Source organism: Nuphar pumila, chromosome 17 (genome assembly GCF_984573655.1).
Source record: "Nuphar pumila chromosome 17, dmNupPumi1.hap1.1, whole genome shotgun sequence".
Classification (NCBI taxonomy): Eukaryota; Viridiplantae; Streptophyta; class Magnoliopsida; order Nymphaeales; family Nymphaeaceae; genus Nuphar; species Nuphar pumila.
This window is the reverse complement of record NC_143265.1, coordinates 76,710,951-76,726,370: the sequence shown is the minus strand read 5'-3', so window position 1 is coordinate 76,726,370 and position 15,420 is coordinate 76,710,951. Positions and strand designations below refer to the sequence as shown.

The following is a 15,420-nucleotide window of genomic DNA, read 5'->3' as shown; positions in this document are numbered from 1 at the left end:
CAACAATCCATCATTCCAAAAACAAATTATGTTTCTCAATGAGTCTGGATACAACAAACTAAACACTTAATTTATGATGGATGGGTTATTGCTTCCTATGGATCTGGCTTCTGTTTGATAAGAACAGGTCAATTCTTTGGGTGTGGGTAGAAATCCTTTGGCTTCTCCTTGCAAAAAGTAATCTTACACTGATATCAGAAATTCTCATCTGGTGTATTTTCGAACTGGTTATCAACATCTGTGGTATAACCATTCATTCCGTCATCCTTGGTTTCTGACACTCTCCAACTCTGTTCATCCTCGGGATGAGTTCCATTAGTCATAATCTGAATCACCTGCAGTGCATAGCCGGATAGATGGGCTTCAGTATATGAGCTCAAGGGAAAATTCATGAATTAGTTTTAACACATGTAGAGATGCAACTTCAACCTCACTTATTGATGGTCGCTGTCCTGCTGATTCTTTTACACAGAAGGATGCTGCAAGAACTAATCTATGCATCTGGTTAGCATCATACAATCCACCAAGTTTTGGGTCTGCCAGCGCAGCATATTTTCGGGACTCCATGAGTGGCTTTGCCTACATCATACTTTGCCAAGATTAGTAAGTTATATGCTGAAATTAGTAGAGACTTTGTGTTATGTCTGTATTTGTAAGTTATACACTGAAATTAATGGAGATTTATGAGATTTCTTCTTCACTCACCCACTGGAGAAGGTTCTGTTTTGATGAACTCACTGGCTTCCGACCGGTGATGATCTCTAAGAGGAGGACCCCATAGGAGAAAACATCAATCTTCTCATCAACAATCCCATGCGCGAAGTATTCTGGTGCTAGGTACCTGTTCACAGCATGGCATACCTCAATGACACTGTCATGCAAAAATCAGTTAATCTAATGAACTAGTTTGATCACTTTAACACCCTCATAATCATCATGTGGTTCTTTGGTTTGTTGAGAAGATTATGGAAATAAGACTAGGACAAGTATAATAATTCATTGCAGTCTCATGAAATTTGATTGCTACAGGGAAAGGGGACGAGAATTTACCCGAATGTTCCCTCTATGGGAGTTACTAAATGATGGCTCCATTGCTTTGGGAGCCACTTTGCTAATCCAAAGTCAGAAATCTGTGGCAACGTCAACCAAGTTAAATGAGGAAAAATAGGCTGCTTCCTTGGAAAATTTAGTGTCTGAAATTCTGAATCATTAGCTTGACCTGTGGTTCAAAATCTTGTCCAAGAAGGATGTTGGATGCTTTGATGTCTCGGTGGATGATACGTCGCTTGCAGCATACATGAAGATAATGCAATCCTCTTGCAACTTCAATAGCTATCTTGAATCTGACTGACCATTCAAGCAATTTACTGTTTTTACCTGAAGAACAGAACTCAAAGGGTGAATCAATTCTAACTGCTAAGAGGATTAAATCTGTATTGATAGAGGCAAAGAACACACACACACACACACACACACACACACACACACACACACACACACATATATATATATATATATATATATATATATATATATATATATGGGAAGGGGAGACCATCCAACCAAAGGAAGGTCCAAAATCTACAACCGGTGATAATCAATGATGTTCCTTCTCTAATGATTGATTTTTTCATTGATCAGAATTTACATATTGGATTTTATCATTCATTTAGTGAGTTTCATGTTTTGGATTATGAATTTTTGATATTTAGACGTGTTTTGAAAGCACTAAAAATCAACGGCCCACAATACTTTGTATTGTAAAGCTTTAAATGCATTGTGAGCCCTCAATGATTCACGTTTCGAAAAACATGCCTATATGGCGAAAAGTCTTCATGTAAAACATATTTCTTACTAAATAAATTGTAAAGAACAAATATATGAGGTCCGATCGATGAGATGCTCAATCATTGGAGAAGGAGAGCCATCCCATCCGCGTTGGTTCTAAATTTTAGAGTTTCCTTTGGTTGGATGGTGCCCCTTCCCATATATATATATATATATATATATATATATATATATATATATTGTATATCCCACCATGCAACACTGATTCCAAGCTTCCATTTGGTGAGAAGTCAAAAATCAGATGCAGTCCTTTTTCTATGCAGCAGCCTATCAGGCATGCTGTATTAGGATGCCGAACATGCCCCATGATGCCCAATTCTATGAGAAACTCTCTCTCTTTTTTTTCATCTGCATTATTTTTAGTTAATCTTTTCACTGCTATTGTCTGGCCATTAAGGAGTTGGCCTCTGTACACTTCTGCATATCCTCCCCTGCCTACGAGATTGTCTGCATGGATCGCAAAACTAAAGTTAGTTACAGAAAATTTTATGTTGACAGTTGGAACTTTCTTTGACTAAGAATCTTAGTACCTGGATGAAATTTGTTTGTGGCATAAAATATATCATCGTAGCTGAAACATATCCATGTAGGTTTTGGACTTTCTAACTCAGAATCAGTCAACTTCTGAGTAACTTTTCTGGCTTTCTCAGTTGCACTACGGAAGAATGGTAAGGAAAAGAATTTGCTTGATGAGCTATGTTTCCAGCTTTTCAATTTCTTATCTTGATTGAACACTCTAGAATCAATTGTTAGAAGAGATCCTAAGGTACTGAAATTTGCAGCAGCAAAAGGAGCGTCTCCTGTGGCAAGAGTTTCATCAGGAGGACCGCTCCCATCATCTTTCATGGCGTGGCTTTCATTGGAAGTTTCATGATTGCATTGCTTGTAGTTTTTGTTATATGGTTTATCTCCATTCCTGAAATTAAAATGGAAAAACTTGTGTGGAGAAGAATCAGGCCTCCTGAGATCTTTGTTTTGCTGTTTCAAGCTCATCTTCTGAAACTTTGCAGCTGTTTGTGGCAGAGTTAGATATTAGGAGGCTTAATTAATATGAAGAACGTTGAATTTCTTTCTTACATAGGACTTCCTTGTACAAACCTTCTATGCAAATTGGGCCAGAATGAGAATCCAGAATAGGACAGATTGTAGGTAAGATGGCTGGCACCTCTACCCTTCTTTGAACAGAAATCACAGAGCAACCATCTGGAGCATGAAGGTAGCAATGTGTTGAAATTCCAAATGATGGTCTGTTATTCGATGGATAGCTGTAAGATATTATTATATAATGAAAAACTTTCTGTTGAATAATTTTGAAACTTTATACCTCTGGATTTTTGAGCGACCCACTATGAGAAAAGCAGCTTGTGTGAATGTTGCTTCATCAACCAGGCTTTTCCCTATATCAGAACTGCACCTGACCTTTGCTTCCAACTTCACCTGCAAATGGCCAGCACCAATTATCTTCTTGTTCTTTTTAATTCTACTTACTGGTTTGAGGTTGAATGTATATAGCACTGTACCTGCTTAGATTGACAGAGATCTGTGAACTCCGCTATCATGGTTATCAGATATGTTTTTGCTCGACGCAGCATCATCTTTTCAGATGTGCTATATTGTTGCCTTTTAATATCCTTCATTGCTGCAATTTCATGGATAAGTATGTATTTCTGAACTTGAAAAAAAGAAGCAAGAAGTGGCAGTTCCATACCAAGAACATGTAGTGCAACTATGGTGTCTCCTGGACAAGCTGCAATGTCAATTGCGCATGAAAGAAGCTCCACAGTAGTTTTAGCATTCAAGGAAATACCAACAAGTATCTTTGTGCCTGTAGGAACGCTCTTCTGTTGGTTTGCAAGAATTTGATTGTTGGAGTTCATGCTGTTGTCCTTCTTGCTTCCCAGACAGTGTACAACTGTGGCAATTTATGCACATTGGTCAATAATGACTGAACATGTGTTGCAAAGAGGAGTGACCACCATTAACTCGTTCAGGTTTCCTTGTTTAAGAAGTATCATATTCTTTTACAGTGACAAAAGGGGATACATGCTACCGATTATGCTCGTGCAAATTATTGTTTTTGAGTTTTCTTTGTGATGAAAGCAAAGGCGTTGTAGTGTTGGCGGTGGTGGTGACGGTCCATCAATTGAGATATGATTTGTCTTGCTCATCAAGCGAAAAAGATAATGATAGGCCCTGTTCCTGTGTATGTGTGTATGTGCGTGTGCGTGTGTTGCCTGTGTGTGTATGTTTGCTTGCACTAATGCATGCTTATAGTCATGTAGTTAGGTGCATGAAAATGTTTCCAACAAGAACTGCCCAAACTATTTTGCATACCATAGTCACATGCCTGAAAAAGAATGACCAATTTGCCATATGATCCCCAATCAAGAAAACCCCACCATTTGTGTCAAATAATTGCAAAAGTGCACCTTCAGATTTAATCATGTGCACGTCTAGAGGTAGCACCCAACCGGATGTGGATTTAGATGCAAGTTTTGGAAATATTTGGCATAACTTCAACCAAATGGGATCTGGTTGTATTCTTGAACTTATATTTTATATTATAGCATGAGCGTGAGGGTGCACACGCACACACACATTATGCATAGCGGTTAGAGCTCCAAATTGAAGAATATGAACATGTGGGGTATATATAATACAGTCGATTGTAGGTACAATCTAATTGGAATCTCTGGATGCAAGTTGTTTTGACTCAATCTAACCTCAAAGATGTGTTCAACATGGTTGATTGAGTGGGAATCGATCCTTAGATCATGTTCTTTCGATGAAAAACATTTTTTTTAGTTGAGAAAAATCAATGTATTTACAACCGTTGATTTTTGCTTCCTCAGAAAAGCCTGTATACAGTTCAGATTTCAGCGATTCAACATGTACATCGCATCCATAGGGTCGATAGAGCAAAAGAAAAAAAGACAAAAAATAAGTTGCCAAGTCATTTGTACATACAAACGATTGTAGCAACTTTTAACCGTTAATATCTGATTTGTACATGGGTGCTTATTTTTCAAATCAATGTTGGGCCTTGAACATGACTGATTAGTCTCATCAAATCCAGATCCAGATCCAGGTTTGTGTGTAAATTGGATCAGGTAGTATTCAGGGCAAACCCAAATAATTTAGGTTTGCTCTATATTCAAAAACTAAGATGGCTTATTTAATCCATGTTCCGATCCCCACTTTTGAGATTCCTTTTCAATGAGAAGAACAGAAAGATACAAGGATCTTAATTCTTAAATCCTCCTCGGATCTATAATCCGAGGCAATCAAGCACCATTAACGGCCAACCACATGCGACAGGGCCCTTTAACTGTCACATGGTATGGATATGATACCTCGAACACATGATTTTTATGAAGAGCAAAATGGACATGTCTTTCTAAATTATTTAACATATACAAGTATTTTTTAATAGTCATAATATGTAAAAATAAGTTTATTAATAGTAACATACAAAAACAAAGTTATAAAAATATAAAACGTGTCAGACATGTCATCAGGTGTCACATGGTGTGTCGTGCCATGTGCCTTAGACAGCGGGCCAAGATAACATGTCCCAGGATCGAATCCCTCTGCCACATGGGGCGGCTGTTGTTCTGGTAGGGGTCCGCCTAACCCCAACTTGCCTTTCAGAAAAAAAAAATTCCATACAAACAGAATGCATATGACATACCTTCCACAAACCACAAGCATATGATAAACTGCATCAACACCTACCGAAACCAGCTAATAATATATGAATGCACATTATTGTGTGTGTGTGTGTGTGTGTGTGTGAGAGAGAGAGAGAGAGAGGCGAATGTACTTGGATTAGACTTAAACCTTGAAAATTTACAAAGGAAACCACATTCCACGATGGGGTTAGTCACCTTCTACAAACATGAAAACTTACAAGGTTGGTAATTTACATCGGCCATCCAAAGTATATAAGCCAAGCAATACATGAACCACCTCCAACTAAACATACTATGACTAACAATGGTAAGGGAAATGAATTTGCAGCAAGAGGCTACTGCTCTATATCGGTAACAAAGTTACACTTCCCTCAATCTTTTCAATGTGACACTGGGTAGAACTACCATTTTCACAAGCCATGTAGAAAGTTGCAAGAATGCAACATCCAGAAAACTCAAAAGCAGGTTTCTGTAATATGAACAGCAGAATGCATCATAATAAAAAATAAAACAAGATAAAATAATCCCATCACAAATGCAGCTAAGTTTTACACCAACAGCCTATGCCTTTTTTCCTTTTTTTTTTCAGTTTTCTAAATGCAACTAACCTACATCTGAAATATGTTTCAGCTGAAGTAGGTTAATTCATGTCAGATCAGTTATCGAGCGTCTGCGGCTTCTGCGCCTCCTAGCAGAACCTTCCCTACTGGTTCTCCCCCTTCCAGCAGTAGTGGTAGTGGTGGTAGTGTCAACACTGGGAGATTCATCTTCATCAGAAGTGGTGATGCTCGGTGCCTCACCCCGCCACCGACTTCGTCCCAACCCCGATGACCCCATTTCCAACCTCTGATAACCTCTAGCAAGCCGCCTCAGTCGCGAAGTGAAATTATGGCCACCAGCTGTATTGCCGTTAGGCCCAAATGCCTGAAAGAGGAGGAGGACATTCAGCCAGTTGCTATCGTCAATGCCTACCTCATCCCTGTCGCTCCCAAATCCGTTTCCTTCTATAACATAGTCCCCTAACACCATGGCCCCTGGCATTGTTGACCTGATTGTGCTGAGTACATCGTCATGCGCCCGCTCATGCTCCAAACGCCTCCAGTTCTGTTGGAGCACAGGGTCCACCTCATGCGGACGTGCACTAGGGTGCTCTGCTCTTACATGCTTCCTTAACTCTTCATAGTTACCTACATAGGAGCATCCGTCCTGCATGCAGCTCCTCTTCTTGGTATTGAGATAAGCACGAGCAGATTCTACAACTGTACATCCCTTGACCTTTCCACGGCATAGTGGGCATACCAACTCTGATAGCTCCCACTTTTCTCTTGGCTGGGACAATCCCAAGTTTATATTTCCAACAGATCCGTCTTCAAGCGATAAATCTTCACTGTCAGAAATAGCTAAAGTGGAGTTACGAAAATCATGAAAGTCGGATCCCTTTGAAGCTTTTCCGTACGCCTTCTTGAACTGGTCTAGGCAATTGGAATAGCGATAACTGGTGCCACACATGTAAGGACGACAGCCTTTGTCATGGGATGAGCAGAGAAGGAGAACTGCATTATGCGGGTACTCCATGCACACCGAACAGGTTACATGATCCCAGTCTTTCTTCCCTGTGGCCTCCCCTGTTTTGCATGGTTTCTTGTGGACTAGATTTTTATTCCAGCGGCAATTCTTCAGTGGATGTGGAGATGCCCTCAATTGATGGGAAGCAAATCTACGACGACCCCTGCCTTTTGCCATCTTGAAGAACTACAAAACATAGCAGAGCTAAGACACAGGGTACACCATCTTTTATTGCTGAAAGAGAGGATAGAAACGCCTTTAAAAAAGCCCAAGCAAACTGGACAAATAAACATAACAACAAAATCAAAATGAGCCTGCAGCCACAAACATCACTATTCCTCTAAAAAAAAGTAACTATTCCTCTCAAAAGACAAAAAACAACAGCATCAACTATTGCAACAAAAAGCTTTTCTATGAGAGCAAGCTAGCAGTAAACATCAATCTAACCCAAACTCAAGAACCTTTAACCAAGATACTGCCACTCTTTAAGAATAAAAACAGTCAATCCTCAGGCAGGATGATGAACTGAAAAATAGAAAAAATATTTACCTAACTGCTTTAATGAAGAATGAGGAAGCAAGACAAAAATGTGTGTGTGACTGATAAAACTAAAGCAGGTCCAACTATGATGGAGTGCAACAAACTATTGAGTTCACACAATGTGCAATTGAAGTTGTAGATTTTGTAAAGTTAGGGTTTGCCTGGTTGGCTAGACCACTGAACAAGATCTTCAACAAACAGCCATCATTAGAGTAAGATAACATTAATTTCTTATGTATAAGATAAGCATTCTATGGTGGGTGCTTAAATACTATCTGGAGTCCTCAACAACCTGGGATAAGTAAGGTTGGCACTTTCTGTTGAAACCATGTAAGTAAATGCAATTAGTCTATCTAGCATTTTATTTTTGTGTGGATATACTGGCCACTATAATTCTAACAATCAAAATAAATCATGGATTACAGATTCATTTCTGTGAATCTGTTTAATTACCAAAAAAATCAAGAACTTCTGTGCAAGTGGATAGGGATCGGTATTTACCACGAAAGAGAAATTTAATTCACAAAACTCTGGACAGCCTTTTAAATAATCTGGAAAAAATGCAGGCAGAAACAATGTCAAGATGATGGAAAATAACAGTTGCATAAATTGTAACATCAAACAAATTCATGCATACACAAACAATAAAAGTACAGGAAAATCCATGAAGAAGGTAGACAACTGTGGCCAGGTCAACTATCTACTAATAACAAGGTTTGTAATATCAAACATTATTACAAGCTCCATCACTATCATATCCGTATTGCCAAATAATATGGCAAAATCCAAACTTGTGACATGGAGTAACTGGCAACTGCAAGACAGCCCACTCTGCTTGCAAAATTTCCCTTTAATTTCTTTTAACATTCATCACAAGCAAAAAGTTTTCTTATGTCAAAAATCAAGTTGGAAAATCGAGATCCAGAGACTCTCGAATAGGTCAACCTTTCGAACAGCTGCTGAAACCATGGGCGCAAGGCAAGAGAGAATCAGACCCCCTAGCAGAACTGAAGAAGTGCCCCAACCCCAAAGACTGCAACTTATTAGTGATTAGGCAAGATTCTTCTCAACATAACAATCTCCTAGAGCAAAGAATTTGTGTCTTCTCTCCAACAAAAATGACATTACAACTAGACTGCCCATCCATACCCGAAATCAGCACTTTGCCTAATAAAAATAAGCACATGAACTGTATGCAGATCTTGAAAATCTTCAGAAACCAAAACCCAGTGTAAGTAGGTCCATCCAGCCATTACATTGTTTGTCTATGCATAGGTTCATCTGTACATTAAAATCCTCAAGGTGCATGCGTGGCATCATGAATTCAGCTAGTGTTCTTGTGTTCCTGCTCAGCCTCTTTTGTTTTGTTGTAGACATGCACAAACACTGGCAGCCACATACCCTAACAGTTTTGGCCTTTGTGAAACAAAAGGACAACCATTTGTTAAGCCATTTTGGACACTTATTTTCTTCTAATAATTTATAATATTTAAAAAAAAGGATGTCAGTGATATTTTTAGAAATTCCAAAGTTACTCTTTCTTCATTTCAAATTTGTTCTCATAAAACAGTGTAGCCGTAGCTAAGGGAATCAGCCACAATTGAGTACTACAAATCTAAAAGCCATCTCTATGATTAACAACCTCAATAATTTTTCCTCTATGGAATTAGCCTCCCAAAAATATCACTCTAAGATTCATCAATGATAAACACAGAGAAAATCATCTACAGCTTTTTGTTAACCTTTGGAAAATACAGACTTTTATGCTATGTTCAACAACATCCAGTTTATGACATTCTCCAGGACCAAAATCATCTAACAGGTTATGAAAATGGTCATCAAATAGTCCCCTTGCTACACCATATATCGAAAACTATCCATATGTCAAATATTTTGCTTATCTCTTTTTTCTCACAGAACGTATAAATTAAGATTTAGAAGAAATTGCAAAGCATGACAAGGGACTTGAACAGTCAAGAGAGGAAGAGAGATGACAAATACATGGTGTAGATGGAAGGCATAAAGGATCAAGACATTGAAGAATAACTATTCAGCCAGTTGGCCTAAAATTGGGACTACAGTTCCAATACTTGATATTCAATTAGGGCACACTTCATGCCACTTTTTTCTCATTTGAAGCAGCTTTATATGAAACTTATTTCATATGAAAAATTTCTCATATGACAAACTTTTTCATGTTTGTTTTGTATGATGAGACAAATTTTCTTTTTCTTTTTTGTTTTATACAAGAAAACTGCAAAAGAAAACTTTAACATTTCTATAAATTTGGATCAGATCCAGTTACAAGTTAGGCTATGCCCATTATCAGAACAAAGCAACTTAGTCTTTTAAACCAAATTACCAGCTAAGGGATCCATGTTTGGATATTGGATCAGACCTGATTTGTGTTTAAAATAGAACGTGATCAACTTAGGACTAGGACAAAACAAAACCACCAGGTAGCAGACACACACACATATGGAAACATGCACATTTAATGGCAGAGAGTGGACATGATTCTTCCCACCCTCCTGAATTCATGCTTATAAAATTTAGTCTTTCAATTTAAAAACACACACACACACACACACACACACAGATGTGTGCATGCATGCGTGCGTGCATGCACATACATATGTATGATGTATGCATGTCTAGGTGGAAAGTCAAGGCCCCAGAGAAGGCTGCAGCTAGGGGAGCATGGACCAGGTCGACCTGAAGCTGATGTGTGTGATACACACACACACACACACACATGTATACATTCATGTATGTGTGCATAGCGCTTCACAATCATATTGACAAGAGTTTTCTTGGGAGAATTTAGAAGGGAGTGCTTTCCTTTGAAAAATCTTGGGATTTATAGAAGTAAGAATAATGATGATAATTGAAAATGCTAAAAGTTTCAAAAAATGAATTTCTCAAAAGATAACATTATAAGTATCATGATAGTTCAAACTTCAAACTTAAAGCTTTTGTCATAATATTGTGACAATTCCCCTTTTTTATCTTTTTGTCAAAAAGAAAACATAAAAACACAATATTTTCAAAATATCACAAGATTTTATGTGTATGTGTGTTGGGGAGGGTAGGATACATGTATGTGTGTAAGGAGATAAGAAATCACACTATAATAAAAGGCTAGAAAAAAAAAGCCAATATCCATCTAATTAACATTGAAACTCAACAGGCATAAATAGCAAGAGGGAAAACTCTATGGAAATCACTGCCAAAGAAGGTCAAAAGACATTCATACAGATTAACATATACAAGCCTAAATATCAGAACTATCTCTAATTTCACAGCAAGAAGTTTCTATTGCAAACAACAGTATATGTCAGATGCAAAAATCCTCCAAGGCTGGTTTGGGATGTAGGTTTATTTAGCATGAAACAAACATGATCACACAAGCATGGGCTTCTACTGCACAACACAATTTGCTAAGAATCATCTTGGCATTCACAAAATCAGATTAATCAATCAAATGTAAATCAAGATGTCATACAACTGTAACAGCTAAGTGAAGATAATATGCATAAAATGAACACCACTTCGGAATCAGCCACTAGAACAGCTAAGTGAAACCTTTCCTGCAAGTTCCGATCTGCAGGCAGAGTTATGGTTCTACCATCAAAGCAATTGCCTCCATCATGCAGCACTCTGTCACCTTTGTTCTAGTTGGATCGAAATCAGCGGAGGGGCAAAAACAAGACCCAATGTGCACAAAACACAATGATTTCATTCAAAGATACTGTTTTCACGGTCCGAATCTAGAATCTACATAAATGTTTTGATAATAGAAGACAAGGAATGTGCCCAACAGATCAACCCAATAAAACAGAAACCATGGTTATGACGACTAAAAGCAAAATCCAAATGCAGAAAATGAATTTGCAGAACAATTCTTACGCTTCCACGATTATCAATTTCGTCGCCAGCTAGAATCTCAATTTCCCTAACATTCAAGCCTGCACCAATGTGGCGGTCTCCATGAACACAAAGAATCAAAATGCCAGATTAGACAATGATTGCACTGCGCAGGGAACAACAATCGAGGTCCAACTACTCTCACTCACATCAATCCACAATCGCCGAGATCCTCGACCATCATCAACCCACATTCACAGGCAACTCTGATGATCCTAGATCTAGGTTCGATGCATGTGCTTCCTATAACAACCAACAGGAATCATAATATATAAACACAACGAACATGTGGGGGGGGGGGGGGGGGGAGGGGGTTGGCAGAGACCATCCGCATCTTAGATATTCAAGGCTACACACAAGCACAACTGGCAAATCCAGGATGCCACAATAAAAATAATCAGGTCAAACAGAAGCAAGCGATAGAAAGACGATCGCACAATCTGAAACAGTTAGGCAAAGAGTAGCACAAATCATCTCCCCACATATTAAACAATTACAAAACAAAAAAGAAAACTCAGATCACACCATTAAAAACTTGCAAGAATTAAAAAAAACAAAAAAAAAAGAAGGAAAGAAACTTTTTAATGCAACCACATGAAATTAAGCTTTAGGCATCCGCCACTCCATGACTTTAATGGCTTCGGGGCCGACGCGATCGCATGTGACATCAAGCTTAACGATCAAGCAAAGCAAATTCTTCGAAAAGATAACGCAGATACGAAAGAAAAAAAGAGAGCAAGGTTTCGGATCCGGGAATCCAGGGGGTTCGAGAGTGAGATGTTGGATAGAAAAGACGCACCTTTCCCTTCCCGCTCGGAAAATTAGGGTTTCAAACAGAGGAGCAGCGATCCATGAGAGAAACCTAGGGCCTTTCTTTTTTCTTTCGTGGGAAAAGGGAAGGAAATGGGGGGAAAAGAAAAAGAAAGGGATCTTCTGTGTTTCTAGGATCGGAGGGAGAGCATTTCGTGGGGGGGAGAGAGTGGTGGCGGAGAGTTGCAGAGCCCGACGGAAGAGGAGAGCGTCGTGGCCACGTTTTCTTATGACTGGTCCGGTGAGCGCGAGCGCACCGCACCAATCAGACCGCCCGGTCGTGCTCGACTGGGGACGATATGTGGTAAATGCGTCTCGTTTTCTCGCTTTGGCTCTCACACGCAACTTTACGTCGTACTCGTGACTTTATGTCGGTTTACTTTTAGTGGAGCTGTTAATGGGTCGGATAGGATCCGATATCGTTATCGAAAGAATATCTGAATGAATAAAAAAAACAAATATTATTAAAGGTATGTATGATATGTAAAGTTGTTAAAACATATAGAAAGGAGTTTTAGAAATCAATGTTTCTAAAGTTGAATATATTGTGGAAATAGGGGTGTCAATGGGTCGGGTTTGACCCAGACCCGAACCATACCAAACCCTATAGGGTCAGCGTTTGGTGATAAAAAAGGAGGTCCGATTAGAAACTTGGTCAGACCCAAAGGATCCAACTAATATATGGAGCCCGTATGGTTTGTGAAAATTCATACCGGACCCGACCCGAATTCAGATTAAGACCTGTAATTTTTCAATATAAAAAAAGGTAAAATATTTATTTTACTGTGTACGAACCGTGTCTGGTTCATGTAATCTTTATAGGACCCTGGTCTGGTTTTTCTTATATCTGACCCGAGTCCAGACCTGGTATCAACACCTCAAAGACAGATTTGGATTTGGATTCACTTGGATCTGAACCAAATCCAACCCGTTGACACCCCTATGTGGAAATGATCACATGTTTTGGAGATTGTGAACATAATGTCGACATATTTTCAACACTTTGTGACATAGGTCTTATGTCTGGTTTGGTAACTGTCGATAGGTCAGGTCTTGGAGATAACCAGACTTGGATCCCCCAAGTAGGCCTTCATCAGGTGATTGGGCCTGACAATATGATCCAAGCATTGGTTTGGTAATTGCTAAAAGACCAAATAGATACAAACTAACTCACATGTAGAATCAGGCAAGAATTTTGCCTCAAGGAACATACAAGTCCTCAATAAATTTCGGGTTGGACCCTAAATTTATTCTTTTTCTTTTTCTCTTGTATCGCAAAAGTCACAAATCAAGGAAATCCCACGATAAGTTAATTGATATTCTTTTTAAGAAAATTTTAGAAAATTATTGGCATATATAACAGTTAAAACAAAAATATATGTGAACTACAACGAAAACTTAAAAAATATGAAGCCTATAAGTGCTTATCTCATGATGGTAAAATGCATTTTTTCATAATAGGCAAACTTTTGAAAATATCACTTTTTTTTATGACGTATCCACTTATGGAAATAGGACGATAAAATCATGAACTGTTCAAAATATCGCCGATATGTTACACACTTTACAGCCTAGATAGTTACTCTGACTGGCAGCTCCGCCCATCTTTTTCGATGTGGATTTTCCTTTCAGAAACCAGTTTGGACCTTTGCACTAGACCATCCTAGGTCAAGACGTGGTAGGTTTCTCTGAGTATCAGGTCCAAATCCAGATATGTTTTGGATCCTAGATCGAACCCGTTGCTTATATGTGTGCGTGTGCGATTGGCTGGGCTGGGCTGGGCTGCGTTCTTATGCACGCTGGCTGACATCATGGGCATCGATTTCACGTGATTGCGGTCAAGGACGCAACCAATATGCCAACCACTAAGAATTAAGGCAACTTTCACTTAGAGACCAACCTTTAGTACTAATTTCAAAAAATTGCTCCATTTTTTTTAAAATTTTTTATATGGGTCTTTGTTCTCTTGAAAACCGGCAATCAAAAGAATGCCCTTAGGGCACGTTTGTAAACAAAAAAAAAATCTATAGGAAAGAAAATTTTGCCAATTAGAGGTTTTGATATGATAATGTTTTTTTAAATGAAAAATGTTCACTTGTTTGTGTGCATGAGAAAAATAAAAATTGAAACTACCCTCTCTTTTTTCCTGGTCTTCCTCCTTTTCAACTCTTTCTTATCTTCCAATGGAGGAGGCTGGTGGTGTCTAGATGGATGGTGGTGGTGATGGTGCGATGGTGGTGGAGGTGGACGATTGTAGTGTGATGGTGGGTGATTTTAGATGGTGGTGGTGATGATGAGATGGAGAAAGAAAGGTCTCAAAAAGAGAATGCGAGGAAGAGTGTTCAGTTGAACCCTCCACTTCTAGAGAGAGAAAACTTACAAATTTTTTCTGAAAACATTCTTCTATCCTCTCTAGAGGAATGCTTTTTATTAAAAAGCATACTTTTAAATAAAATCTTTTAGAAAAAAAGTTTTCTCATTTTAAAGGGTAGGCAAAATTACACTAATTTTTTCATTTTGTATCACTTTTCCTACATCTCTCACTTCTAAACGTGCCCTTAATTATTGAGTATTAATTAATGTTAAATCATAAATCAAATTACAATAATAACCTTTATAATCAAATGTTTAAAATATTTGGCTTTTTTTATGAGATTGAATGAGTATTTTTTCAATTTCATAGGGCAATACAAGAAACCAAAATAGAATCATGTTTATAAAGATTATTGTTTTTTATAGTTTCTGAAAAAGCCTTGGGCCATTTCAGCAACTGCGGAAAAGTGGGTAGAGGAAAAATTTGGCCCCCAAGTGTAATTTTATAAAAACTAAAGGAGGGCCAAACTTTTTTGTAACCTTTTGACAGGTAGCTACCTACTACACATGTATCTGAATTGGTGGACCGCATGTTGCATCGAAGTTTTCAATGTTATACAGCGAACACAAAAACTTATTAAAAGTCCATGGCAATGATCATGAATGCATAAAACTACCAAGTTGTTTTTAAATTTTTTAGATGTACAAATTTGCGATGCCATGT

The 15,420-nt window shown here is 38.3% G+C and overlaps 2 protein-coding genes across 5 annotated transcripts; both read right to left on the bottom strand.

The window, feature by feature from the left end:
• Positions 1 to 13: 13 nt before the first annotated feature.
• Positions 14 to 3,725, bottom strand: LOC149812300 (putative receptor-like serine/threonine-protein kinase At5g57670). Its single transcript, XM_089993025.1, has 10 exons — positions 3,369 to 3,725; positions 3,173 to 3,285; positions 2,947 to 3,051; positions 2,379 to 2,764; positions 2,041 to 2,295; positions 1,220 to 1,377; positions 1,051 to 1,130; positions 706 to 841; positions 430 to 579; positions 14 to 335 (listed from the first exon to the last, which is right to left on the bottom strand). Exons 1-10 carry the CDS (start codon positions 3,723 to 3,725, stop codon positions 195 to 197), a joined length of 1,881 nt encoding a protein of 626 aa, XP_089849151.1. The 3' UTR covers positions 14 to 194.
• Positions 3,726 to 6,039: 2,314 nt separating this feature from the next.
• On the bottom strand, positions 6,040 to 12,726 carry LOC149812299 (uncharacterized). 4 transcript variants are annotated; one of them, XM_089993338.1, is made up of 3 exons: positions 12,373 to 12,726; positions 8,148 to 8,197; positions 6,040 to 7,292 (listed from the first exon to the last, which is right to left on the bottom strand). In XM_089993338.1, the coding sequence occupies exon 3, from the start codon at positions 7,281 to 7,283 to the stop codon at positions 6,186 to 6,188; it is 1,098 nt and encodes a 365-aa protein (XP_089849464.1). In that variant the 5' UTR covers positions 7,284 to 7,292; positions 8,148 to 8,197; positions 12,373 to 12,726; the 3' UTR covers positions 6,040 to 6,185. The 4 variants fall into 4 exon arrangements, with proteins under 4 accessions (XP_089849464.1, XP_089849466.1, XP_089849467.1 ...); XM_089993340.1 differs by lacking the exon at positions 8,148 to 8,197 and having other exon boundaries at positions 6,040 to 7,420; positions 12,373 to 12,679; XM_089993341.1 differs by lacking the exon at positions 8,148 to 8,197 and having other exon boundaries at positions 6,040 to 7,340; positions 12,373 to 12,679.
• Positions 12,727 to 15,420: the final 2,694 nt, after the last annotated feature.